The 18,629-nt window shown below is 46.0% G+C and overlaps 1 protein-coding gene across 21 annotated transcripts in view; it reads right to left on the bottom strand.

The window, feature by feature from the left end:
- CAMK2B (calcium/calmodulin dependent protein kinase II beta) overlaps window positions 1-18,629 on the bottom strand; it is a 1,630,344-nt gene that overhangs the window by 665,505 nt on the left and 946,210 nt on the right. For all 21 annotated transcript variants that reach the window (XM_069618980.1, XM_069618981.1, XM_069618979.1 and 18 more), the window contains exons 10-11: window positions 3,159-3,281; window positions 1,809-1,892 (exon numbers count right to left, since the gene is read on the bottom strand). In XM_069618980.1, coding sequence (XP_069475081.1) covers window positions 1,809-1,892; window positions 3,159-3,281 — 207 coding nt within the window. The remainder of the gene's footprint in view (window positions 1-1,808; window positions 1,893-3,158; window positions 3,282-18,629) is intronic.

The following is an 18,629-nucleotide window of genomic DNA, read 5'->3' as shown; positions in this document are numbered from 1 at the left end:
AGGGATAGCAGCGCGCAGGCGGTACACACAGAAGTGTGCCGCCGTATAGGTAATTGGGGAGGGGGGTTGGGAAGGGTAATACAGGCCGGGCGAAGCGAGCACAGTGAATTATATGATCACTGTGCTGCGCCGTAACTGGCGTCAGCATTTTCAGCCGTCACAGTTAGAGGCGGCACAGTGATCACATAGATTCAATTTGAGATAATATTGTCCCAGGAATCTGGCTTTTTGAATGCACCTACTATTACCCAGTGAGAGACCAACACAATTGTGCCACATTTCATCTATGGCCCTATAATTTCCGTCCAGCCAGACCCCTGAGGTTGAGGTCTGGCCTTTCTATCAGCACTACTTGATGGCTATGGCAGGTACGTGGCATGCTGACACCCACTGCCCAACGGTAGCAGGTCTGTACTTTGTTAGCCTTCATCTTCATTATCTTGCACTGTCAGGTCCAAGGTCAATCTTGCAGGGAGGCAAAGCTGTGATATGTCATCATGTCACTTAGGGATAATGCGCATTGTATCAACTGAACTGAGCGTACCAACTGGGACCCGGAGCCTTACCTCATGCCAAGTTACTGCAGTTGGCGGATAAGCTTTGTGATTGGTTTAACACCCTGTTCCTTTACCGTGAAGTGAGTAATGACCTTTATCAGAACATTTCTTTTTCAGTAACTATTATTTAACATAGTGCATTTATATTGCCTTGTTGTACACGTGAGTTGGCCAGGCGTGTCTCCCTCTGAACAGCTGCCTTGCCATGTGTCATGTCCATCTGCAGTGTGGCATCCTTCAATTATGAAAAACATGCATCTAAAATAAGAGCAGTGAGCATGCTTTTTTAGATGGCTGATTTTTGGAAATGCACAGGTCACCTTACCCAGGGGACTGCACTAGAAATGTTGTGTTGTCCAATCCCCATGCATACATTAGTGTGTAGAGCATCATCACAACATTGTCTCGGTAGGATAGCTCAGGAGCAATGTGCTCATCTTGGAAGCATGATGACACAAAGCAACACAGGTTCGATTCCGGGTCCGCGCTTAGAAACGTTTGGGTATTAAGCGCGTTATATCACTCCAATGTACGATGGGCGCCCAGCACCTCTGTGTGGGTGGTGGGAGGGTATCTCATAATGACGGGCCTTTAAAAGGCCAGCCATTTTGACATGCTAAAAAAACAATGTATCTATCCCTGTCTCAGGGATAGAGATGTAAGTGGGACAGCAGCTGTCCATACCGCTACTGGGTCAGAAATGACACTGTTGTGTATTGCGTATCCCACTGTATTTGTTCCAAAAATGATTTCGGGAAAGTGTTTGTTTTCGGTGCATTTAGGAAATTCAGGATGTGTTTTAAAATCCCAGGAAACATCCCATTATTTGTGCGATAGGTCAAGAGGGGTGAATAAAGATATTTGAATGTGTGCCTGTTTGATGTGCACATTCGGAGTCTCTTTGTGAATGGAGCAGCCCATCTTCTTTTTGTGCAAGTGAAAGCGATGCGCTTGAGCATCCCATAACTTGAGAATAACTTGAGAACTGGTCCAAGGGAGTCTATCCTCCTCTAGCTCTATTACCCCCACAGAGGGCGGTATGGGAACGTTGGTAAACACAGGGAAGGATTATGGTTGCACCAAAGGCCATCTAATGATCCCAAGAGATGCTGCCTCAAATGACGCACCCTTTCTGTCATCTAGATAGGTGTATCAGCCTTCTTTCGGGTTGCAGTCATTGGTAAAACAGGGACTCTGCTATTAAAGGCTATATTATTGTATCACCCCATGCCACTCTAGCAGAGACCTCACCTTCAACTTTCTCCTTGCGTTGAATTTCTTCAAACACTCCACAGTCTCCTGTCTGTGCATCATGGAAGCCACAGTTGATCGTTGCTGCAAAACAAAAGTACAAATTAAAAAATGTAAACTGCTAAATAAACAAAGTCAAACTCTGGGTGCATAGAACTCCCACACTCAAGCTCTCTCAGTTATCAGGTCTTTCCAATCAGGTTCAACCCAAACTCCCAAATCGCGTATGCAATAAAAATTGGTATGGCATTACTGCAGAATTCGAAATACACATCTTGAACAATCTAAAAGCCTCATTCAAAAAGTTTTGCACTGGAGTATAAGCATCTCAAATTTGTACCTGCTACATGATTTACAAATCCTAAACGCACAGCAAATCTGGAGATACCTTGATTACATAATTGGGAATCTCATGTGCATCAGATTTAACGAAAGAAGTGCTAAACTGAGATACTCATGGGAATCTTCTCATTTCACTACAGTGTCTGACTCCTCTTCATGAAAGAAGGATCCCCCAACCCCCGCCGAACCTCTCCACATCCCCCACCATAATTAAATACCTAATTGCCCCCACCCCCAATCTATATTTGCGAGGAAATGTGTTTAAAAAAGGAGTACAAATGGGCCTTGAGCAAATTGGAGTTGGGTGGAGAGGACTACGTCTAGGGCAGTATTCTGCCACTGCGTTGTAAACCACTTTTTCCATCCCAGACAGTGATGAAAACCTGGCAAGAGTTGGAGGAAATGTTTGCATGGTAGCACAGCTTGCATCATGATACTGTGAGAATGTGCAGTTTAAACTGGCCTGGTGCACACATTCTACTTGCACCATGTAATAGGTGCTTGACGGAATAATCAGAAGAGAGCTCAGACGGATGTACTGTGCCGGTTTATGTTGAGGGCATTGGGCCACACTGCCAACTGCCTTTCTGACCTAAGAATAGGGGGCTAAGCACTCACTTTAGGCTGCTTAATTCCTGAGGCTGCTGCCAGCCAGTGCGTGAAGATAGAAACCCTTGTATGCCCGTCTTAATGGCTGCCCAGCACAAGGCCTTGGAGGCTGCTATGTGTCAGAACCACCCTTCCCACTGAGTGCCTAACCCTGGCAAACACAATGCAACTACCACTGCATGGTGGACTGCAAAAAGTCAATGCGGTCCCTAGCCAGGCTTGGGTAGCATAATTGGTAAGTCCACCACTAACAATGGCAGATGGCAGAACACCCCTTCCCCCAATTTTCTAATGAGGCTACTCTATGCTGAAACAGAGGAATAGAGGTTGACAATGTGGCTTAAGAAATCTTGTCTCTGGAAAACAGATGCCAGTAGAGGCAATGTTGAGATTACTTACACAGACCCATGGGTGCTTAAGTGCCTCGTGTGCCGTGATTCGTTTGGCAGGATTGATGGTGAGCATCTGGTTGATAAGATTTTTGGCTTCCGGTGTGACGGTGTCCCACTCAGGAGATGGAAACTTGGGAAAGAGCAAGATACAAAGAGACAGTGAAAAACAAAAACAATCAAACAAGTAGATTCATTCACATTGTCAGGGAATAAGTTGCTGTGCAGTGAAATTAATCTAAGACACAGAGAGGTGAATGTATGCAGCCTCACATGGCACACAGAGTGTGCATATAGTTCAGTGGTAAAGGGATATGTGCCAACCCTAAACAAATTCAAGGTAAAAGACAAATACAAGAGGCAAACCCCCTCCGTTCCTATAGTTAATGCAATATCTACAGACAAAGCTTGTATGTACAAAACAAACATGGCCTCCTTTCATGGAGCCATATGACCCAGAACAGGTGGAAACAAGCACACTGCCTGTTGTTTTATTTACGGATCATTTTGGTAGGTATTTCTGGATGGAGCTGGGGCATGGAGTGGAAAATCTGCTCCACCTTTTACCCCTGCAACAAGCAGGAAAAACGCTAGCATCTCCACCTGCATTCAATTTTGATGTGGGCGAGAGGCTTGAACCTGTTGTACAATGCAAGCAGAATCCATGGGAATTCATGGTAATGCCATCTGCTATACAAGATACCTACAGCCGGCGTTACCATTTCTTTTCTGGTCAGAGTGTAAAAATAAAAAAATCACTGGAGCCTGGGCATGCTTTTTTGCACATGCAGTTCTTTGTGGGAGATTAACATGCAATTATAAATGAGGTGCAAACCCGAAAACCCGAAGAGGGAGCAGGTGGCAAGATGGAATTTATGAATCCTCCTTCCCCACAATCAATGTTCTAACTACCTACAACAAATCCCATGTGACCCAGTCAACTATAGATGCATCCTTTGTCACCTATATCTGGCTCCTTCCTACCCACCTCCCTTTTTAATAGAACCCTACAATCAAGTGCTCCCCAAAAGTGTAACCTACAAAAAAAACATCCTGCCATTGAACATCCGTTCCCTGAGCATTCCCCCACGCAGCACCCAACCATTAAACACAACCCACACTATGCACCCTCCCACACTGCTGCTCATGAACCATATCCATTAACCTAGCACCCACTTACCCAACACTGTCCCAGTGTCCGGTCTGTGCTAGGTAAACTCACCAAATGAGACAAAGGGCCATATGCTCATTTAAGGGAATCTCATTTATTCAGATAGCATAATGACATCCAGGCCCTAGCGCAGAAGTTATGGGGCCAGGTATTTCGGGTTCCACGCATGGCTACTTGTGAGCACACATGTCCTTCGTACTGCTGAGGAGCACCTCTGTTTGGTGGAAGGGTAAGGAGGCCAGGTAAGAGTAGATGTGCAGAGGTGGGTAACTGAGCAATGTGGTGATGTCAGGAGGCAAGATAAGGGATACTACCTGATCTCATCTCTATGTCGAGAATACAGATTCCTTGAGCTCAGTAGAGCTCAACTTTTGCAAACGTCTTGGGTGTTGTTTTCATTTTTGTGGCATGGCTCTCCCCTAAACCGGTGTTTTGTATGCTCTCAGACCTTTCCTGTTGGTGTTCTGTGATGGGGCAGATTCATCCGTGATCCAGCCGTTGCTTCTGCTCTTTCAGTTGTTGTCTTGTGAACATTTTAAGGTGGTTCTATCAGTTGGTGTCTTTCCTGTGGTTGCTGGAGTTCAATTTCAAAGGTATTCTTGCTCAGGTTGGCGTCTGAGCTTTCACGATGCCACCTATTGATTCCTGGATGCTCTGGCTTGTTAGAAACTTCCCCTTTCACCCAGGAATAAACAAGGTAGCATGCCTGGCATTCAAATTGTCTTTGTTTGGTCAATGTTTACAGTGTACCTTAAAGCTCATCTCCTTCTCTGGTGTTCTTTTGTTTGTATCCACGGTTGTCCTATGCAGATGAAGGATCTTAGTATCTCTATGTACTATTATCATAAAAAAGGTTGCTCTCTGGACAACAATGGTATCCTGTACTGTGTGCCTTTTCCCATGATGGAGTGCTTCTTTGCTGAAAAGGACAGGTTCCTTTGACCATTTCCTAAGGCGTGGTCGGAAAGATGCTACTCTGTAGTTTATACCATATATGCAAACATTGGGATATAAACTAGACACTATGGTGTGATATAAGCACTGTGGGATATCCTTTCATCAGGGAAAATTCTTCAAATGCTGCTATGGTAGAGGTTAAAGGTTATTTCCCCCATGAGAGCTAGCTCCAACCATTGAGATGTGTAATCTGTTAAGATTAGAAAATGACTTAATTGTAGGTCTAATAAATCGAATCCAAAAGGTCGAATGAAGGCCGTCTCTATCATTTCGAATACTCTGGTGGCCCATTCAACATTTTGCATTCAATGTGTGGTGGTTTTGAGCCCTTTGTTGTTTTCATGGTCAACTGAATCACTGCTGACATGGTTCTCAACCACGCGCACATGACTAACAACAAGAGTGTTCTCGAAGACAGCATTTTGTGAATTTCATCTTTACAATTTCATCTCTACATGGGACCCATGGGCTAGTGAATGGAGACTTTCCGTAGAGTGGTGGGAGGGCTAATTGTGAGGGCTACAACTACTCTTTGTATTGTTTCACTGCCATTATGATGAGGTCTGTAGCTGTACTGGGAGTATCTTCGATTTCCTTAGTAGCATCTGAAACAGTCTCTTTTGTGCCCCTCTTTGAGCAATGGCCCTCATAAGGAGATGTGAAAGCCACTCTGCCTCTTTGATGCACCACTCAGCTAGGTTCACAACCTCCAATGTGAACTCATGGATTTATTTAAACTATTTTATACACTAACCTGGCCAGCCTGGAGGAAATCCTCCTTGTTCTACCCAGTGTTAGGAGGTGGACCAGCAGCTCGTGGTCTGTGCATAATCAAAATATATTGCCCCATCGGCCGCCAAGCTGAGTATAAACAGATGGCAAAATGAAATGGACAGATGCGCATCCCTGGAGAGACGGATTTATGAAGCTAGAGGGTGCCCTGGGAAGTTCTGTAAGGTTTGGGGGAAATGGGAAGACTTGTGATGCCTTGTGCATGCTCATTGCTTGGGCACCAGTAGACCCATGATGTTCTTTGAGGCAGCACCAGATCTAGATTCTGGGAAGAAAGCCCCAGGACCCTCCCGGATTGGGCTGATAATGCTTTGTGCTCTCACTTGCTGTATACCTTCCTTGACAGGTGACCTATTGTTTGTTTAACGTTGATTTTCATTATGTTGTGTTGTGATTCAATAAAAAGAGTTTTATAAATATATATATGGGATACATTACTCACCGTAATCGTATTTCTGATACTTGTATCTGCTTAGATCACATGCTGTGCATAGGCCGACATGTAGTGGAAGCTGCGGAGTATTACAGTTTGTTTTTCGAAACTCGAAAATGGGCGTCGACACAGGGCGTGCCAGTAATACTATCCCTAGTGTGACGTCCACTGTACCCAAGATCCCTCACGCGTCTAGGATCCTCAGATTGTATTTTTTCTGACATGAGGTAGCATGAGGAGTAGCGTGAGTACAGATAATCCAAGCAGATAGACAGAAAGGTAAGACTACAAGCAATCATGCGCCTTCTCTCAGAGGGGAAGAAGGGTGGGTCGCATGTGAATCTAAGCAGATACAAGCATCAGAAATACGATTACGGTGAGTAATGTATCCCATCTGAGGCTTGTGGAATCTGCTTAGATCACATGCTGTGCATAGATTAGCGAGCAGTACCTGAAGAAGGAGGTGGGATGTGAGAAGGGTCATGAGCAAATAAGTGTCTTAGAACCGCTTGTCCCACTTGTGTATCTGCCTTGGAATAAGTGTCAATGCAGAAATGCTGAGTAAAAGTGTGAATAGAGCTCCAAGTAGCTGCTTTGCAAATGGTGTCAAGGGGTACATTTGCAATGAAAGCCAGAGTGGCCCCGATGCCTCTAGTAGAGTGGGCTCTTGGCGTGAAAGGCAGAGTTCTTTCAGAGAGTGAGTAACACAGCTGGATACAGTTAATAATCCACTTCGAGATGGCACCTTTAGAGACGCGATCCCCCTCTCTGCCTGTAGCTACGGAGACAAACAGTTGATCTGTCTTTCTTAGCGGTCTGGTTTTATTTACATAGTAGAGGACCGCCCTACGCACATCTAGGGTGTGTAGTTTCACCTCAGCCGAGCTTTGCGGGTTCTGGAAGAAAGCCGGAAGCTCGATGGACTGGTTTACATGGAATTTAGATATAAATTTAGGTGAGAACCTAGGGTGGGTGCATAAAACCAGTTTGTCTTTATGGACAGTAAAGAAGGGATCCTGCACTGACAGAGCCTGAATTTCACTGACCCTTCTTATAGAAGTAATAGCTACTAAGAAGGCCATTTTATAAGTCAGGTGTTTGAGACTGCTTTTATGCATGGGTTCGAAAGGGGGGCCCATGAGCTTGGCTAGCACCACATTAAGGTCCCACCCTGGTGGTGGGTTTGAAATAGGAGGGTGAAGTCTCTTTACTCCTTCCATGAAGGCTTTAACTACTGGTACTTTCCACCATGAAACCTTGCTATGGGAAGTGGTGTAAGCCGACAGGGCTGCCAGGTGTACTTTCAGTGAGTTAAAAACCAATCCTGCATCTAGCAGGTGGAGCATGTATGTAACAATAGTGGAAGGAGTGCAATCAACCGGGTTGATTTGTCTACTCTGGCACCAGATAACGAACTTCTTCCACTTGTCAAAGTAACAGTGCCTTGTGTTTGGTTTCCTAGATTCCTTTAGGATGTCCCTACACCTCTGTGGTAAATTAAGATGTCCAAACTCTATGACCTCAGGAGCCATGCTGCCAGGTTCATTGATTTGGGTTGCTGGTGCACTGTTTGACCTTGGTGCTGGGACAGTAGGTTGTACCAGGCTGGAAGTTTGATGGGCTCGCACACCGCCATCCTGCCTAGGTGTGGGAACCACGGTTGTCTTGCCCACATGGGAGCAACTAGGACGAGCGTCATCGACTCTCTGTTCATCTTGTTCACCACTTTCCTGATGAGAGGAGTTGGTGGAAAAGCGTACGCAAACATCCCTGACCAGTTCATCCATAGGGCGTTCCCCTGGGAGTCTGGTTGGGGGAACCTGGATGCAAATCCTGGGCATTGTCTGTTTTCGCTTGTGGCGAATAAGTCTGTAGTGGGGAAACCCCACTGAGAGAAGATATCTTCTACGACCTCTCTGTGTAGAACCCATTTGTGTTCCTCTGGGAGGGAGTCTCTGCTCAGAGCATCCGCTAGGGAATTGAGCTCCCCTGGAACATGTTGTGATGACAGGAAGATGTTCCGTCTGAGAGCCCATATCCAGATTTTCTGGGCAAGCTTGGACAGATTTGGCGAGCGAGTCCCTCCCTGCTTGTTCAGGTAGAACATGGCTGTTGTGCTGTCCGTCCGGATTTGCACTGACAGGTTTAGTAGGTGGGGCTCGAACGCCTGAAGCGCTCTGAATACTGCCAGAAGCTCTAGCAGGTTGATGTGGTTCTTGGCCACTGAGTGAGACCAGAGACCCTGAGCTGTGTGGTGAAGATGGTGAGCTCCCCACCCCATCAGGCATGCATCTGAAGTGACTATTGCCTGTAGTTCGGGATCGTAAAAGGGTTTCCCCTGTGCGAGATTCTCTCTTGTCCACCAGTGAAGGCTTTGTACCAGTGTTGGCGAAACGACCACTAGATCGTCCCACTGACCACTTGCCTGAGACCACTGTTTTGCCAACATTTCCTGCATGGGACGCATGTGCAGGCGCGTGTGGGGGACTAGGTAAATACATGACGCCATCATGCCCAGTAAACGCACAGCTTTGCGTACCGTTATTTGTTGACCGGATTGATAATGCGGAATTTGCAGTAGTATATTCCGAATTCTTTCTACTGAAGGAAAGGTCAACCCCTCTTGAGTATCTAGGATTGCTCCTAGGAATTGTTTGGAGGTGCTTGACACCAGGCTTGACTTCTTCTCGTTGATTGAGAAGCCTAACTCGTGGAGGAGGTCGATCGTTCTTTGAATGTTTGTCCTGCAAATTCCTGGGGTTTCCCCCGTTGTGAGCCAGTCGTCCAGATAAGGGTACACTGGGATTGCCTCCCTGCGTAGGTGTGCAGCCGCCACCGCCAGAACCTTGGTGAATACCCTTGGTGCTGAAGCTATCCCGAAGGGCAGTACCTTGAATTGGAAGTGTCGACTGTCCACCTTGAAGCGCAAAAACTTTCTGTGCGCTGGGAACATGGAAATATGAAAATAAGCATCTTTCATATCCAAGGTTGCCATGTAATCCCCCTTTCTTAGGAGGGTAGTCATGCAAAACTTTTGGGGCTTGACATACTTGTTGGCAGGCCGTAAGTCCAATACTGGGCGCATTGTCAAATCTTTCTTTGGCACAAGGAAGTAAGTTGAATAAATACCCTTGTTTACCTGGTGTCCCGGGACGAGTTCTATCGCGTCCTTTTCTAGCAGAATGGCGATCTCCTCGAGGAGAATCTTCTGATGTTCTAAAGAGTGTACTCTTTGTCGTGGAGGATGGTTCCGGGGACGCTGCAGTAGTTCTATACAATATCCTGTGGATACTGTTGACAGCACCCATCTGTCTGCTGTGATCCCTTCCCAAACCTGGGTGAAGGTGGAAATGCGTCCCCCTACTGGGGTTGCGTGAGAAGGGACCCTGAACTGAGCGTCACTGCTTTGGTGGAGGCGTGCCACCTCCCTTGTTGGGACTGCCTCTGCCTCTACCACGACCTCTCTTATTACCCCTGCCGTACCCCTGGGTAGACTGTTCCACTGTGTACCCTGCCCCTGGGAATAGTTAGATCCTCTCTGGGAATTTTGGCCGCGTGGGCGATGAAAATTACTATTCCCTCTCTGGTTAGGGGGTTTATTGGTTAACTGGCCAAGGGACTTGAGTGTTTCGTATTCGTCCTTGGCATTCTTTAGTGCGTCTTCGACCGCCTTACCAAACAACAGATCGGTTTCCACCTGTTTGTCCAACAATGATGCCTGGGTTTCTGCCTTAAAACCAGACTGCCGTAACCATGCATGTCTTTTGATAACAGTGCCTTCCGCTATCAATCTGCCTGCGTTGTCTGCGGCGTCGAAGGTTGCTTTCAAAATGCAACCAGACACGGCTCTACCCTCTGTGGAAATCCGAGCTAATTGGCCCTTTAAAGGTTCAGGAGCAGAGGCTATGAGTGCCGCAACCTCTTCCCACTGATGGCAGTTGTAACTGACCAACAGGGTGGTGGAGTTTGCAATCCTTGCTTGATAGGCGGACGTTGAGGCTACTTTCCTGCCGAAACCGTATAGTTTTTTGCTCTCCTTGTCGGGAGGAGCTTCGGACGATGATAAGGGTGTTCCAGCCCTCTTACGAGTGTTGGTGACAACTAGGGAGTCTGGCTTCAGATGTCCTCTTATATAGAGAGGGTCAGACTGGGCCACCCTGAAAAGTTTTTCAACCCTGGGATTGACTGCTCTGGTGAGGTTCGGGTTCACCAGGGACGGATCTATTCTTCGCTGAATGGACTTAAGGATAGGGATGGTCTGGGCAACAGGCCTCCTTTCTCCCATTAACTCTTCTGCGAAGTCCCTCTCCTCCTGGACACCGTGGGTGTCAATGTGGAAGTGTTCTGCTGCGCGTGCGAGAACCTCGTTTAGGAGGGGTTGGTTATCGACCGGGGAGTCGGTAACCGGGGCTTCGTTCTCTACCGGGGAGTCTACCCTGTATGTTTCCGGGTCCTCCTCTTCCTCTTCCAGGTCCTCATCATCCCCATAGTAGCCCATCCCGGTTTGCTCTTCTACCATGCCAAATTCTTGGTCCTCACCAAAGGATGCCTCTCCTTGATACAGTGAGTATGGTCTTGAGTATGGTTGTACCTCGAAGGGGTCTGACCTCATCGGTGTTTCAAACCGGGGCTTTTTATTTGGGGGGATAGGATCCTTAGAGCTTGAGGGTGTCGCCCCTTGTGGGTCATACGAGAGGAAATGTTCTGGATTTTTATCATAAAAGTCAGCTAAAGAAGACATTCTTGACATGACCCTATCTATGTCTTCACTGGGCCATTTTTTGGAACTGGGAATGCCTCTCTCAGCAAGTCTATGGGATTTATCCTGCGTAGCTTTGCTGGTTTTAGACATATCAGCAGACCTGGTCTTGTCTGTCTGTCTAGGGGGAGTGGTGTGTTTCACAGGTGTGGAAGAGTGCAAAGGTTGTTTCTTCTGCTGTTTTCCCCCCTCCCTGTTAGTGGAAAAGTGTTTTCCCTGTCCTTTCGTGGCTCCGGAGGTTTTCGACGCCTGGCGTCGAGGATCGGGGGTGGTGTCCCTGTCCTTCGAGCGTGGGGCCTCGCTGATTTTAACTGCGGGCTCCGACTCCTGGAGTGCGGCCTGGGGGTGGAAGTCGTCTTCGTCTCCCGACGATCGAACTTCTGTTAGCCTAGGGAGCGAGGCACTCTTGGCAAGAGTGGATGATTGCCTGGAGTCATGTGGCGATCTTGATCGAAAGCGCCCAGAGGACACAGAATCGGACCGTTCTGTTTGTGCCTCTTTCCGAGAACTCGACATCGTCGAGTCTCGGTTGGACTTAGTGTGTTTAGTGTGTGTAGTATGTGAAGCGCTTGTGTCGCCGGGGGTCTTCCCCATAGCCGCCCTGCAGGACGACCTTCCGAGGTCGGGGACCTGCGCTCGGCTGTCTTTCGACGCCGTAATGCCCTCGCCGTCCGAAAGTACGGCGTTGCTGCCGTCGCTGAAGGGGCCCTCCGCTGCCATGGCCGCCTGCCTGGCATGGTGGGCCCAACGCTTCGTCGAACGGTCCTTAAGTGTCTTAGGTTTAAACCTACTACACGCTCTGCAGTTCGCTTCGGGGTGGTCCCTCGGCAAGCAGAGATTGCACGTGGCGTGCCTGTCGACCCAAGGGTATTTGCGATTGCACTTGGGGCAGAATTGAAAAGGGGTACATTCCATACGCACCTTGAGGCAGCGGGCTGTTAAGTGTAGGAAATGTATAAGGTGTACCTATATACCAAGAGTGTAGAGTATGTACCACCCCCCACTCTCCCTACTTGCAGGGCCGAGGCCAGAGGCCTTCTGAGGCCCAAATCCATCGTGCAGCAGCCGACAGTCGATTTCTTCTCCAGCCGGCGTCGAGTTGTCGAAGTTCGACGTTGGGGTGGGGAAGGATGTCAATAGATTATTCTTTAAATTTTTAGCAAAATTATGGCTAAGGCCAGGGGACTCCGCAAGATGCTTCCGACCAGTATGGCGGAAAAAAACAATCTGAGGATCCTAGACGCGTGAGGGATCTTGGGTACAGTGGACGTCACACTAGGGATAGTATTACTGGCACGCCCTGTGTCGACGCCCATTTTCGAGTTTCGAAAAACAAACTGTAATACTCCGCAGCTTCCACTAGATGTCGGCCTATGCACAGCATGTGATCTAAACAGATTCCACAAGCCTCAGAAATATATATATATATAGTGCCCCAAATGTAAGTGCAAAGGTACTTGGAGATCTAAGACCCAGGTACACACCTGCATTTCATGCTCTGTAAGTACAATTTGCTCAGAGGTCTCTAAGGCTTCAGAGGTAACGCCAAACTGGTGTTGTGTTGCATACGTGTGTTGCATGGACACTGTACGAGGGCCTGGAAGCCATAGTCATCCTTTACTGGTAAAGTCTGTGGCAAGCTTGGTGTAACTCTCCAACATGCCCTAAAGAAATGCTGTTGTTCCATGGGTTCCACTATGTCAAATAGCTGTCACCTTCCAGCTGAACATGTGTAGCCTCCAGACTCCAATCCCCTCCCCGCCCCCACTAGGTATTTTAGCCTCCAAGTGAAATGTGCCACTACTAGATCCTACTGTGTAGGGAAACAAAGCAAGGGTAGGTAAGGTTTTTCTTCACAGGATTCCCTATTACGAAGAAACAGAAACAATGATTAATATCAGTGATCTCTGTTGCCTTGTCCCTATGCTTTTCCTACGATGTTCCAGTATCACTTACCCAGTAGCAGGCTTGAGGCTGCGTTGCCCTGCCAACACCCACCAATCCCCTCTAAACCCTTGTAATGTATGAATTTCAGAAGGTGTGAAACATTCCTGAACCAGGGTTTATTCTAGCTGAATGTAACCAGCTGATGCAGAGGTTTCGGGAACAGGAACAAATCCGGGAGATTATGCGAAAAACCTGTCACTCCAAATGCAGCCCTATTAATAACAGGGGTGGGCACAATGCAAAAGTCATGCGCAGCCGGCAGCACTAGGTCATGCAGAGACTGTTGACCGGGAGGAGAGGAAGCTCTGCTGTGAATGAGGAGCAGTGGAATCAGAGCCAGGACCAGTCTAGGCTGAAGTGAGATGGACGGGAAGGAGCGCCTGTGGGGAACAAGTGCTTGGAGAAGAAAGCAGACACAGTGGGAAGTTGACCATGGGAGGAACGGAATACTGGAGCAAAGCTGTAAGTCATCTTGCAAAGAAACGAAAAAGTACACTGATGGAAAGTCAGTCACCATGGGCCTGACACTCTGCACAAGACAACATTTGCCAAGATTTCTAATCCTTGAGCTACCATTTTAAAGGCCATTCTAACCCTTAAGTGTCAGTAGTTCTAGCTCTATTTCATTCCCTTCTAGTACCCTTCAGCGCCCATCTTGGAATGGTGCTATGTTCTGTCAATATTCCTAAATAATTGGTGGCAGACCTATTTATTTAGGGTCTTCCCCATTTTCACCTAGAGCACACCTTCGGGTGTCCCAGTGCCATTGCTTGCTGTTGAATCAAGCTGCTTTCTTCCTTGGATCCTAACAGTACCCCTTCCTTGAAGCTCGTAGTGCCGCTGTTGGGGTTTCGTGGGGAGCCTCCTATGATATTCTCTCACTAACTGCAGTGCCTCAATGGATTCTGCTGGTTACAATGACCTACCCTGCGGGCCATAACCTTTCCATCCAACTAACTACGGTAGATGACACCTCCATATTTGGGAATCCAAAATACTCTGTATCTTAGTCTTTGAGGAGCATGTGTTGATGGGCCCAAGATGCTTTTCCCCCATGCTGATGGTACAGCTGGTTGTAGCAATGAAACATGGAACACTGCATGTATATGTCATGTAACTGCTGATCCCAACCTTAGTGCCACTGGGTTCACATTTTGAATCACTTTTAAGGGACCTGCAAATCCTGGTGAAAATTTAAGACATAACCCTGGGATCTTGAAGTGTTTGGTGGATAGCCATACGTCCTGCCCTAACTCAGAGAGTTGTTTCCTTCCTTTACCTATCTGCGAGTTTCTAATAGCTTTCTTTCACTTTGCTAACACATGTTATTACTCTTGGTGCTATGTATTGTAAAACCTTCAGTAATAATTGTTCCTGTGCTAGTGGTATTGATGGCACCTTGCTTACAAACATTCTCGGCTGAAACCCCAAAGTGGCAAAAAATGGTGAATATTTTGCGGTTGAATTTGTCAGATAATTATAAGCAAATTCAGCTACTGGTAACCATAAGACCTAATAATTCTGAAATTGTGTCATGAACTATTTCAAATATTGATCTAATGGCTGATTCACCAATTCGGTTTGACCTTCTCCTCGTGGTTGGATGACTAGTTGCACATTGTATCTAATACTTTACAGAGTCCATAGCAAAATGTACATATGAATTGGGATCCCCTATTTGAAACGACGAGCTCTGGTAACCCACAAAGTCTTACAATGTCTTTCACAAAAATGCTTCCTTAAGCCATTGGTCATTTTCCAAAGCAATAAAATGTGCCATTTTGGTGAATGCGCCCACCATTATTTAACACTTCGGTAACTTTACTATGAAGTCTAACAAGATCTTCCGCCATGGTTTACTCTGGTAACCCACAAAGTCTTACAATGTCTTTCACAAAAATGCTTCCTTAAGCCAATGGTCATTTTCCAAAGCAATAAAATGTTCCATTTTGGTGAAGCGCCCACCATTATTTAGCACTTCAGTAACTTTACTATAAAGTCTAACAAGATCTTCCGTCAAGGTTTACTCTGTGTAGATAAAGGACGAAATAACCTCTGAGTGGTGAAGACATTTATATTTTAGCCCTCGGACATGTGTTAAATGACTACATAGATTGTTGCATATTTTCTCATCTGAAGCCACCTCACAAACATGGCAACAATTCTTTGGTTGGTGTGATCCCTTGGTGACTGCCTATCGTGGCATCAGAGCGCCATGTTAATGCCAAGCTTCCAGAGGTTATAAGGGCAAAACCATGGCTTGATTCCTCAAACATTGACTTTCTTGCACCCTCTTGTCTGGTTATTGAGCTATCTAGAGTTCGATATTGACAGCCCCTTAATCTTTTCCCATGATTTCATCAAAGCCAGACAATCATTTACCCCCGCAACTACTGCAATATTGTCCTCAGTCAGCATAGTTGGTTCAGATTTGCAAGCTTTGTTTTTAACCCCAGTCCAGTCTGAACAGCGCATCTGCCTTTCCATGTCTGTTCTAAGGACGGTAGGCTACTATAAACCGGAACCTCAAAAAAATTACATTCAAGGAGAATGACGATTGTTGGAACACTTTATGGTTCTGAGAAACTCTGGGTTTTAAATCGTGTAATACAGCTCAGAACTTGAAGTGGTCTACAAATGAATGAAACTGAGTGTATCTCATTGGAAACCTTGGGCTAGATTCTCATAACGTAGCGCAAACTAAAGGAGTGCAGCAGAGGCATTGCTGGGGGTCGGGGGGCTGAGGGAGCTATAGCCCCGGGTCTTTTTTGTTGTAGCCCCCGATAGAAGCTCAGGGGTTACAACCAAAAAGGCTAGCTAGCCCAGAGACCTGTCAGTCCCAAAATTAGCATAGCCCCAGATCTTTTCCAGACCTAGCAACACCTCTGGAGTGCAGAGAATGCACTTGTTTCATTTGCACTACTTTCAGAAATGCGCAGGTCACCTTATTCTCAAAGGTAACCTGGGCATTTCAGGAGGGGCTGGACAGTGGCGTTAAGATGCGTTGTCCAGTCCGCTTATATATATTACTATTGGGAGCACATGGTTGCTGGAAGCACAGTTCAGAGAGACGGCCCATTAGAGGGCCGTCACTGTGAAATGCTTGAAAAGAAAAAAAACACCTCAATTGCTGTTTGGGGGATACAAATGCAAGTGTAACAGCAGCGGTTTAAATCGGTCTGTCACACTAAAAGAAACTATCATGAGAGGGTCAGAAATGACCCCAGTCATGATTTGCCCCCCTCCCCCACACCCTCTGCGCCTGTTTCCAAGAGGCACAGGGGGATGACCATCCTTTCTTCACATTTAAAAGCGCATCTTGTTTGGGAATTCGGGATGTGCTTTTAAATACTCAGAAATGCCCCCTGATATGCACAACTGCAAAAGGGGCGAAAAAGGGCATCTGAATGAGCACATCTAAAAAGGAGCGGGCAGATTCTCAAATGGCATGATTTGAGAATGAACTTGCTCCCTTTTTGGCACTACCGCATCTCATCACTTGTGCCTAAAACATTTTTTCAAATCTGGCCCCTTGCCTTTTTGTGAGAGAACAGCACCAATAGCAGTGGCGGAAGCATCTCGGTTTCTACTATGAAGTTTTCTAATAGGTCTAGATGAGGCAGAATAGGTTCAGGCATAAATGTCTTTTTAAACCAGGAGAACTCCTGTTCCTGTTTTGGTCCCCTTACAAATTTTGAATCTTTTTTGGTCAAACGCGAGATGAGTTCTACAACAGTCAAAAAATTCTGAAGTAATTTACAATAGAAATTTGAAAGCCCCAAAATCTCTGTAGCTACTTTACGGTTGTGCGGGCAGGCCATTGCCATACTGCTTCCACCTTTTGGGAGCCCATCTCAATTCTCTTTGCTGAAACTGTAAACCCTAAAAAGGTCAATGAGTCCACCTCAAATTGACACTTCTCTAATAGTGTGAATAGCAGTAGTCTCTGATTCTAATTGGTACTTCTAGTAAATGTTGTCCATGCTATTCCAAAGTAGCCAAAAGACCAGAACATCATCAAGGTATACGTTCATACAAGAATCCAATAGATCTCAGATTTGTAGTTAGTCTGAATCTGGAAAGTTGTGGGGGTATCACACAATCCAAATGGTATCACTAAATATTCAAAGTGGCCTATCTGGTATTAAAGGCAGTTTTCCATTTGCCGCCAGGTCTTATTCTCACTAGGTTGTCTACACCCAGCAAATCTAACTTGGATAAAATCTACAGTTTTTAACTGGCGCATTAAGCCTTAAACTAAGGGCAATGGATGCCTATGGTGCAGTGTAATTAAATTCTCTGAAGTTCACACATAGCCTAAATGACCCTGGTGCCTTAGGTACAAAAATGTGGGGCCCCCATTTGTGAGCTACAGTGTATCATAAATCCTTCCATAAATGTTCCACTAAATGTCTCCTATGTTCAGCATCTTCTTTAGTGGTTAACGCATAAATGCAGCTATGCAGAATTTTAGCCTTGTGCACTAATTCAATAGAGCAATCATAAACTCTATACAGGGGAAATAGTTCTGCTTCTTTCCCTGAAAAGGAGTACTGAAATTCCTGATACTGTTTATGGAACCCCTGGAGCATTTGCTTACCTATGAGATTCGGATTCTCTTCTTCTTGTTTAAGGGCCCCAAGTCTTGGTTGCTGACGGATCTGGCTGGGATGAGGGCTACAACTATCCCTAAACTAAACTGACAAAAAGGGTTCACAATTTGTTTCCCCAAGTCAATAATCCTCTTGGGTCTATGTAACCAGGATGTTGCTAAAATAACACGGAAATCCAGGGAAGGTATAACATTAAACTGGATCTCCTTGAGGTGACCCGCTTGCATCCCCATTACCAGGGCTTTAGTTTCACAGCAGCCATCCCCTGAACTTAGTGGTCTCTGTTCACCTTTTTTGTAGCATGGGAACATTTTGGCAGGCTGCAAAACATTAGTCAATAAAGTCCCCTGGTCACCTGAGGCCCTTGAATCTAATAAAGCCACTATTTCCAATGGTCCTAGCACCGGAGACAGAAAACACTTCAAGAAAAAATTTAGAATGGAATAAAATACATCTCGCCTTAATTTATTTATTATTAATGTGTTATAGTCGGGTTTCAAAACAATTCTCAAGAAATAACAATTTCAAAACAATTTACAAAATACATAAAAACATACGATTTGTATTAATTTCCCAAACGCCAATGGGTCTTCAGAATTTATTATATGCCTTATCTAAATATGCTCTGGAGAACCAATTGATTGTAAATCTTGAAAAATCGCAGATTATGGTCTGTAGGCCCCCGGGGAGAGCAAACTTACGAAATACTGTTTGGTACCTACAACAAGAACCAATGGACATAGTTCTGGAATACAAATATTTGGGATTATTTATCCAAAATAGTGTGGGTGACTCTAGATACTCGAACA

Source organism: Ambystoma mexicanum, chromosome 10, assembly GCF_040938575.1.
Source record: "Ambystoma mexicanum isolate Mex_15411 chromosome 10, UKY_AmexF1_1, whole genome shotgun sequence".
In the NCBI taxonomy this organism is placed as follows: Eukaryota; Metazoa; Chordata; class Amphibia; order Caudata; family Ambystomatidae; genus Ambystoma; species Ambystoma mexicanum.
This window is presented reverse-complemented; position numbering and strand designations above follow the sequence as displayed.